This window comes from Triticum dicoccoides, chromosome 4A (assembly GCF_002162155.2).
Source record: "Triticum dicoccoides isolate Atlit2015 ecotype Zavitan chromosome 4A, WEW_v2.0, whole genome shotgun sequence".
In the NCBI taxonomy this organism is placed as follows: Eukaryota; Viridiplantae; Streptophyta; class Magnoliopsida; order Poales; family Poaceae; genus Triticum; species Triticum dicoccoides.
Window position 1 is genome coordinate 515,666,364 of NC_041386.1, and position 10,144 is coordinate 515,676,507.

The 10,144-nt window shown below is 42.6% G+C and overlaps 1 protein-coding gene across 4 annotated transcripts; it reads left to right on the top strand.

Moving 5' to 3' along the window:
* Window positions 1-1,177: 1,177 nt before the first annotated feature.
* Window positions 1,178-3,840, top strand: LOC119286488. Of its 4 annotated transcripts, none has more exons than XM_037565867.1 (4): window positions 1,178-1,584; window positions 1,680-1,903; window positions 2,504-2,652; window positions 3,389-3,840. In XM_037565867.1, the coding sequence occupies exons 2-4, from the start codon at window positions 1,708-1,710 to the stop codon at window positions 3,641-3,643; spliced, it is 600 nt and encodes a 199-aa protein (XP_037421764.1). In that variant the 5' UTR covers window positions 1,178-1,584; window positions 1,680-1,707; the 3' UTR covers window positions 3,644-3,840. The 4 variants fall into 4 exon arrangements, with proteins under 4 accessions (XP_037421764.1, XP_037421767.1, XP_037421765.1 ...); XM_037565870.1 differs by having other exon boundaries at window positions 1,762-1,910; XM_037565868.1 differs by having other exon boundaries at window positions 1,762-1,903.
* The last annotated feature ends 6,304 nt before the right edge of the window (window positions 3,841-10,144 follow it).

Sequence of the window (10,144 nt, forward strand, 5' to 3'; positions counted from 1 at the left end):
CGACGACGAATCGTCCGATGAACAAATAAAGTGGTGGAAGAAAAACTCATCTTCACTGTCCATACCTTTGTGGGCAAAGTATCGAATACCTTGCGGTCGTGGTGGCAACGAGGCCGCGATGATCACCTTGATGCAGCAGGGGTGGTTGGCGGCCGGGTACTAGCCGCTCTGGAGCACTCGTCGGAAGCTACCGCGGCCGCCGTGGTACGTCGCCAACGGTCGTATCCCCTCTGCCGTCGGCTGCCACGGCGACGGCCAAACCTCATCCGATCGACGTCCAAAACTACGATGAAAGCGCGGGCGTGGTGGCGGTCATGTCGAGACGTCGTTTGGTATGGACGGTCGGGGGCTACGCGGTGAGGAGGCGACCGGAGAATAGCGGCGGGTCGGGGCGGGGAGAGGGGTGAAAGGGTTGGAAGCGAAGGGACTACTAGTGTCCCCGACAGGCGGGCCATGGGGGGGGGGACAAGGGCGTGCGGCGAGCCCGTCCGCGCGATGTCTGCTTTATCCCAAATTCGATGCAAGTTTGGGCTGAGATGAGTCGAAAACGAACGGAATCCGAACATTTGTCCGTTTGAGGCCACGTGTTGGGCCGCGCTATTCGTCCGTTCTACCCCAAACGGACGCATCCGGATAAGATGGGGTCGCGCAATGGAGTTGGCCTTATTCCTGAGATTGAATGATCAGCTCGTGGAAGACTTGCATGGGCGTGTTCACTCTACAAAATTTTGCAATTTAGAATTTATGCTACCTCTTGTTGACGCACAAAATCTATTCTTAATAATAATAATAATAATAATAATAATAAAGCACGGATTGACTTCGTGGGTTCACCGTCACAATACGCTTTCTTTTTGTGAATTTACGCTTTCAGTTTTTTTCATCTATATTATTTTCTACATCCGAGGTGGTACTATTCATATATTCATGTGATCATATGACCCGCCACGCACGACTGTTCCATTGTTCCATTATTCCACGCACGACTTTTCCGTTGTTCCTGTTATTAATCAGGAAGAAGCATTTTGGTACGTAAAAAAAATTTCCACGAACAGGAAAAAGGCGTTGATCAAGGACACGAGACGGAACCGAGTCGACGTCCATCGAGATCAATCTACCACGCCTACATATAAAAACAGGAGGGGAGGCGGCGGCCAGAGGTAAGGGACGAGGAAGTGCCCAGGGCGGCGGCGGCGGCTGGAGCTTGGAGGGGCCGGATCCGTGCGCGTCAGGGGCTGGGGAGGCGGATTCGAAGGTGGGCGGCGCGGCGGTGTCGCCGGTGACGGCGAGGAAGGCCGGAGCGCGGCTTCTCGGGCAGAAACGAGACAAGGAGGTGAGGAGAGAAGAAGCGACAAGCGACAAAGGAAGGAAGGTGCGACGACCTAGGCAGGAGCTCGCCGGAGCAGGGCGACGACCGACGGGCGCGGCTGACGAAGGGATACGACACGGCGTTGCGAAATCCTTTGCAGGTGCGAGCGGACGACAGCGCCATGAACGGCTGGGTGCGCGACGACGCGGAGCCCTCCTGTCGCTATGGCGCCCCAGTGGAGTGCCCTGAGGCCGCGGATGCTGCTCCTACACAAGGTCAGTCTCCTCTACGTGGTTCTATAGCGCAGCTCCTGTCTCGCACCATGCTGCTGAACTTCTGCCCCTCAACCCCACTGCTCCTCCTAAATTAGCTCAATGGCGTTGACTCTTCGATAGAGGATGGTGTGGTGTCAGGCCAGGCAACATAACACTCTACGAGTACACGTTCTGCAGGTGGATTCGTACTCTTCCACTCTAATTTCTTGGTTAGAGTCAATGCCCTCATGGTGTTTGACAAATTGCTATTTCTCCACCGCCCCTGCATCAAGCTGGACACCAGGAAGATGGTTGATATTGGGTACAACATATCGCCAAAGTATATGGTTCTCTTTCTCGTTCCTTATTTCTTGTACAAGTTCATTACTTATTTGTTTACTAATTTTATGTTTCACGATAGACTGATTGTGTTTTGGAATTTCACAATCCCTTCTATCTCTCTGTTATGATTTTGGTTTCTTGCCCTATTGTGCTGATATAGCGAGCTGACCTTAGGTAGTAAAATAAATCATGTCCCTTCCACAAAATAAGAATTTTTTACTGTTACATACTCATCAATGTTACATGATGTGCAGTTTAGAAATTTGATTTCTAGGGGACTTTTACTACATGTCCAGGGGTTTCATGATAAAAGGAGGGCACACAAAACATTTGTTGAATCAATACTTGAACAAAATGTATGGAGTTCTTGTTGCGTGCTCCAAGTCATCAACCATGCAAAATAAATCCTATAAGCTGTTCTCACCATACAATCTTTTGAACCAATTTTGTGAAGTTAGTACGATATGATTATTGTTTTTGTAAGCTTCCCTATAGATATATTGGAGCTATGAACTCTGCAAAAGCCACTAAAATATATATGTAGACTTGCATAGAAATAATTAATTTTTAATTGTTATTTGGTGATTATGACTCGCAGCCCTTGAGGCTGAGCAGCCGCCATTGGCTCATGGGTATGGAAGCAGAGTCCGGGATGGCGATGGTGTCAAGGAGGACTCTTGGACGTCTACCGATTGCATCGCTGCTGCCGTACCCATGGAGTGGCGCGGCTCTAACTACTCTGAGATGGTATTCCTCCCTCTTTCTTTCCTAACAGAACTATTCTTGTGTCACCCCCTTCTCTAAATGAAGTACAACCTGCTAGCTACCTGATGGGCACTGCCACTAAACTTGTCAACCGATGCATTGTAGACTCCAACAGTGGTGGGAAGGAATCAGATTCCAATGAAACTAGCACTAATGTGTTTTTACACAGTTGCCTTTTTTGCTAAATTACCTAGCTTCTTCGTGGTAGAGTAGGTACAAAGATACTCTCTGATGAATTTGATTGGTATTGTGTAAAGTAGAAAGCCTGAAATTACTTCGTTGGTAACTGAGTTAACTAATCCCAGAACTAGAAACAAGCAGGTGATCGAAAGATTTGTGGATTGTGAACCTTTTACGCAGTCTTATCCCTAGGGTGCACAACATTTGCTTTTAGCAAAGGGCATCTATTGCTGAGATTCTTACAAATTGCTGGGAGTCAGCGCAAAGTACATGGACGGTGCGATATTTTAAAATTGTGAAACAGCCTCCAAGCTACTTGTGAAGGTGTCAGTTTCTGCATTGATAAAGATTTAATTATACTTCTGGTGGGATTTTTTCTGTTAGCTATCTGTACAAGAGAATGAACTTGAGAAATATTAATTTCTAGATAAATTTCTTTGGAAAGTGAAGCTTCCCCTGAAAATTAAAGTTTTTCATGTCTGGTTTTGAAAAAATCAACATACTAACTAAAGTCAATTTATTCAAACGATGTTTTCAGGGAGATAAAACATGTCAATTGTGTGGTAGAGATGAGATTATTGGTGCAGAGGAATCAGTATTACAACAGAACTTGAAGCTGCCGAAGATGGATGATGTTTGGTTTTGGTGGAAAGATCAAGTGCATATGAACAACCTATCATCTTCCATTTTTGCTTTTCATTATTCAACGGGACAATTTCCTAATTCTTTGTTAGTACTCGCTGGAAAGATTATTAGTATGGATATAGGTTTGTCAAAATTTATTAGCACATGAGATTCTTTGTTCGGACCCCCTTTGGCTCTACATAATTCTTTGGAGTGGGATTCTAGATAGATGCTTATGAACCTCATAAAAAAGTAGTACGCCTTTGATCCTAACTGACTGTTTGTATGTCGGATGATTTCAACTTGCTATGTCCCAACATACTTTTTTTATAACAAAAACTGTAGGAGAAGTCCTAACATTCTACACTTCTGCATTGTATCTTGAAATGTAGCATTTCTCTAGCATTCTGACAAGTGGTAGTTTGCAGATTGATTAGTTGGTTCCAGTTCCTTTAGAAGGTACATCACATCTCAGTGATAATTCTATCCCACTACCGAAGAAAAAAATATATAATGGTGATGTTCATTGGTGCTAGGCCTCCAGAAGTGGGTTTGTCGGATTTTCATTTTCTTTGTATATTAAATGTAATGCATATACACTGATATAAAAGCATCATGACACCATACCAAGATTTAAATTTTTGTGGCAGCATGGCTGTGCTTAGTTCAGTTTTTCTTGGTCTACTTCCAGTTAATTCCTTCTTGTGTTGTGGTGTTGGGAAACATACTAATCAGTGACTCCTGGAGCCTGTGGATTTTGGGGAGATGGAGTATGTACTGTGGGTTCATTTTGTTTTCTCCTAATCAAACTCAGGGTGTGTGCACAACTGCAGAATTAAAGAGACTTAGACCGAAAGACAATCTAATACTCCCTGTGTTCAATTTCGTAAGACGTTTTAGACATGAGGGAGTACTAGGTCTTAGTATGAACAAATGCTCAATATCAAACATCGTGAGATAGTTTTTTCTCCCGTTGCAACGCACGGGCTTTTTTGCTAGTTTTGCTAAAAGTAAACTCAATGTTGGCTAACATTGTCCACATACGGAGGATCTACTTTGACCTTATTGGCAAACCGAAACTTACAAGTAGAGCTTTCACACTATAGTTTCCACGAAATTATTTGATACTAGAACATGAAAGCGCGCTATGCCGCGCCCGCCCATATTGACAACAAATAATATAACTACATGGAAATAAACCCAGTGGGGTACAATCATATGAGAAAAATTGGACAACTTGGACTTGTCAAAATATATGGAGACATGTTTCTGAGATAACAAACGGCTTCGACTTCACCAGTGTCCTACACTACTTGTTGAAAACGAGTTACCTTCAAAAGCTTAAAAACGATAGATCAAGCAATCTCCACTTTAGTCAAGCTATCTTAGCAAAATTATATCCCAAAAGGAGAATATTGGTAAGACATGGGAACTCAACATGTACTCCACGTAATATAATAGTTTCAGGAATACATGGCTCGGTAACATGAACACCTACTTTCAGGAATTAATTGTGCACTTATATACTCTCAAGAAAGGGACACAGCACTTGCAAGAATAAATTGTGTGTATAAAAAATACATAGAAACTTTGGAAAAAATTGTGAAGGAAACAAACATTGGTTCACATCTATGAGATTCCAATAATAAAGGATATAAAACATCAGCAACACTTGATCAGCGCAAAATTCAAATCCAAGCTGGTCCAAATTAGGCCTGACCGAATCCATGGTCACTTGGAGAATTTCATGCAAACAGGAGATAGAAAATATCAAAAATCACATACTATTTCTATGAATTCAGCATGAATTCCAATATCACATAACTATGCATATTCATAATTTAAGTACATGTTCTTGTTCCCGTAAAAAAAGTACATGTTCTTGGCCTTCTCTCACACAAGATTTAAAAATGAACTCACTTTTTCATCACTAAAAACGGAGCAAAAACCTATCAACATGTAGAGCAAGAAAGAACACCCCCGCCATCACCACCCGGAGCCCGCTGAGCCAGTTTTGCCTGAAGCAATTTACAAACAGTGTATATCAATAGCCGAATTACAACTACAGCAGGGATGAAGCTCCCTATCCAGGCTGAGGAAACAAAGAAAAAAGAACAGGATATCTGCAACAAAGGACAACCAACCTAAGGAACAAGGAAACAGAACCCTAGGACATATATCACGCATCTCCACTCAAAGGGCGTACAAGCTGCCTCCACCGCCGCCGTCGTTGCCCCCGCCGCCATAAGGATGAACGCATCCAGCAGCATCTCGTGAGGAAGACGGAAAACATGGGCGACCTTGTTTATCCACTTTTCTGGGCCTATTTACGTTTTCCCCAGTTGGCACGATTAAGGAGCAATCGCCCCAGTTGGTCTGCGGAGCAGCAGCCCAGTTACAGTGGGCCACGCTGGTTGCACGGTGACTGGTGAAAAAACACGTTGCACGCGAGTGGTTAAACGATCAAGAGATCTGGAGCGCTCAGTAGAAGGATCTGATGGTGGACAGGCTCAAAGGCCGTAGGTGGCTCCGTTTTACCGTTTCTCAATTTGGCGTTGTCCGTGTGCCCAAGGGTAAGGGACAACTACGGTCCATAATTTGTGCAAGTGAGCCCCGCATGTTGGTAGAAACAAGATATGACGTTTCATGCTATAAAATTTCCGAAAATTATTTAAAACTAGATACTTTTACATTGTTGCGGAAATATTTTGCAATATATTTGATTGTATGGAACATGAATATTTGGAGTATATGATAACTAAACTCCCTCCGTATCAAAATACAAGACGTTTTTTGACACTATGTATCAAAATATATGTTTTTTGACACTAGAGTGAGTATATGTTTGATTGTCTTTGATTATTATATAGTTGTAAAATATTTATTAAATGTAAATAGCATAATATAATGAAAATTATTATGCGTGTTTGCATGTTGAGATGTGCCTTTTCATATGCGTGATGGAAAATTGTTTAAAACTAGACGATACCTTGCACGTTGTTGTGGAAATATTTTGTAATATATTTGATTGTATGGAACATGATTGATACCCCACGTTGTTGCGAAAATATTTTGTAGTATATTTAATTCTATGGAACATGATTATTTGGATTAATAATATAAATAACTAAAACTAAAAAATGCATATGTTCAATTGTGTTTGATTATCGTATTGCAAAGTAATTACTAAATGTAAATAGCATAGTAGAATGAAAATTCGTATGCAGGTTTGCATGTTGAGGTGTGCCTTTTCTTATGCTTGATTGCATATTGAGGCGAGCCATTTTCCATACATGTTACTTGATGAGGTGGCATGCTTGCATGTTGAGATAAATAGGTTAGCGGAGGCTAGCTATTTAGATATGGAATAGTAATAATATGATATCCAAAACTAAAAATACATATGCTTGATTGTGTTTGATTATTGTATAATTGTAAATATTTAGTTAAATTAAATAGCATAATAGAATGAAAATTCTTATGCATGTTTGCATATTGAGGTGTGCCTTGTCTTATGCATGATTGGAAAATATTTAGAACTAAATAATACCATACAAGTTGTTCCAAATATATTTTACGATATATTTGATTGAATGATACATGAATATTTGAAGTAATAATGTGATAACTAAAATTGAAAATACCTATGTTTGATTGTGTTATACTATTGTATAATTATAATATAGTTACAAAATGTAAACAACATAATAGAATGAATATTCTTATGCATGTTTGCATCTTGAGGGCTACCTTTTCTTATGCATGATTTCATATTGGGTGAGCCTTTTTTCCATGCATATTGCTAGGTGAGGTGGCATGTTTGCATGTTGTGACAAATAAGTTAGTGGGGACTGGTTATTTGGATATAGAAGATAGAAAATATAGGCACCATCCACATGTCAAGGAGCAACTTTGAACTTATTCAAAAATCAGTTCGTGCAAGTGGTCTGATATACTTGTAAAAATGTCTTTCATAAAACGTCTATATTCAAATTATGAACTACATGTTCACACTACAAAAATTTGTCGAAATTGTTGCAAATTCTACATTGTGGGCTTATTAGCGAATTAATTCATGCAAATGGTCCCATGTGCTTTTGCAAGTGTATTTTGTAAAGCTTTGCTATTCAAAATTTCAACCTCCCTTTCATGCCATAATAGTTTCACTAAACTATTTGGAACTTTTGGAGATGATTTGGTGCATTGAGGAGAAACTTTGCACATTTTAGCTTGTCCATGTGTGCATGTAGGTCTCATGAGTGTGTTGTTCCCACGAATTTCATTTGGTTCATTGTTGTTAGAAAAAAATTGGCTTCGTCTAGTCTAATTCGATGGAATTGGGTTTGGAAATTATAACTGCAATTCTTGTGCCAGCAAACCACCCCTATTTTTATGTTTTAGTTTCAATTCTTAAATTATAGTTCTAACTTACTAGTTTTTGGATGGAAGCTCGTCAAGAGGGCAAGATCGTCCTGCAATTTCATAAAGAAGAGTAGAGTTTTGCCATGTTTATAAGGGAAATTAGGCCGAAAAGCACACAAATGCTTGATTGATTGAAGGACAATCATGCGAAAACCCTTACAATGGGCACACCAAAAGAAAAGGAAAGCCACAAAGCCACAACTGTCTAACTCAAGCTCCATCGCCTACTCGACCACTATCCGGAGAGAAGTGAGCGAGCTCTTTGGAGATGCCTTCCAGAAGGAAACACGTCGCTGGCAGGCGTTGTCTTCATCGACATCGACCCCTGTCAATCAATAAATCTTTCGCCTATAAAACACTCAAGACTCCTTTCCAATCAAACAAATGAGCACCCTGGAACTAGATGATTGTGCGCGTTACATTATTTTTTTGTCTCTTCGTGCCCCCTTCCTACTCATATCTAAATCTCGGCCCTCCTGTGCTTGAAGTAGCGCGTCATTGCTAAGAGACTACCAATGATGAACATACTTGCCGTCGCTAGTGCCGAAAGATCAGTGAATGATGCACTCCATTGCCTCGCCTGTCATTGAAGGACCTTTTGTCTGCTAGCCTATTTTGTAGTACTAGGGTGCATTTGGTTACCTGCATAACCCCAAACAGGGCCACTGGGTGCAAAAAATCACATTTGGTACCATACTAGGGGCCCTGACTGGCACACGCACTGACCAAGCAGCCCACAGCCTGGCTCACAGGAACAATCGAATCAACCGTTGAATTGTGCGCAAAAAGGTGAATGACATGCATGGTGATGTAGGGGGGACCAGACACGGAGATGGCGGGAGGCCGAAATGTGATGGGTAATGTAGCATGCAATTTCAAAAAAAATCCTACGCTCACGCAAGATCTGTCTAGGAGATGCATAGCAACGCGAAGGGGAGAGTGTGTCCACATACCCTTGTAGACCGAAAGCGGAAGCATTTGACAATGCGGTTGATGTAGTCAAACTTCTTCTCGTTCCGATCGATCAAGCACCGAACGTACGGCACCTCCGAGTTCTGCACACCTTCAGCTCGATGACGCCCCTCGAACTCTTGATCCAGCAAAGTGTTGAGGGAGAGTTCCGTCAGCACGATGGCATGGTGACGGTGATGGTGAAGTGATCCGCGCACGGCTTCGCCTAAGCACTACTTGAATATGACCGGAGGCGTAAACTGTGGAGGGGAGAGCCGCACATAGCTAACAATGTTTGTTGTGTGTTCTAGCGATGCCCCCTCATATATATAGGTTGGAGGGGAGAAGAGGCTGCCAAGGGGGCACCCCAAGTAGGAGGAATCCTACTTGGGGTCCTCCCAATTCGGTCTCCCCCTTTCCTATTCCTATTTAGAGTAGGAAGGGAAGAGGGGGGATCCTATTCCCTTTTTCCTTTCCTCCTTCCCCTTTTCTACTCCAATTTGGCCAGCCCATATGGGGGGCACACCGGCCCCTTAGGGGCTAGTCTATCCCTCTCTTGGCCCATTAGGCCCATATAGTTTGTCGGGGTTGCCCGGAACCCCTTCCGGTGACCCGATACGTACCCGGTACCCCCGGAACACATCCAGTGTCCAAATACTATCGTCCTATATATGAATATTTACCTCTCGACCATTTCGAGACTCCTCGTCATGTCCGTGATCTCATCCGGGACTCCGAACAACATTCGGTCACCAAATCACATAACTCATATAATACAAATCGTTGTCAAACGTTAAGCGTGCGGACCCTACGGGTTCGAGAACTATGTAGACATGACTGATACACCTCTCCGGTCAATAACCAACAGCGGAACCTGGATGCTCATATTGTCTCCCACATATTCTACGAAGATCTTTATCGGTCAAACCGTTATGACAACATACGTTATTCCCTTTTTCATCGGTATGTTACTTGCCCGAGATTTGGTCGTCGGTATCTCCATACCTAGTTCAATCTCGTTACTGGCAAGTCTCTTTACTCATTCCGTAATGCATCATCCCGCAACTAACTCATTAGTCACATTGCTTGCAAGGCTTATTATGATGAGCATTACCGAGAGGTCCCAGAGATACCTCTCCGATACTCGGAGTGACAAATCCTAATCTCGATCTATGCCAACCCAACAAACACCTTCGGAGATACCTGTAGAGCACCTTTATAATCACCCAGTTACGTTGTGACGTTTGATAGCACACAAGGTATTCCTCCGGTATTCAGGAGTTGCATAATCTCATAG

What these genes read in the sequence shown, in the direction of transcription:
- LOC119286488 (XM_037565867.1), top strand. Translation starts at nt 1,708, where the DNA reads ATGGTGTGGTGTCAGGCCAGGCAACATAACACTCTACGAGTACACGTT. An exon ending in GGGTACAACATATCGCCAAA is followed by an intron (nt 1,904 to 2,503) that starts GTATATGGTTCT and finishes TATGACTCGCAG; the next exon opens with CCCTTGAGGCTGAGCAGCCG. An exon ending in GCTCTAACTACTCTGAGATG is followed by an intron (nt 2,653 to 3,388) that starts GTATTCCTCCCT and finishes CGATGTTTTCAG; the next exon opens with GGAGATAAAACATGTCAATT.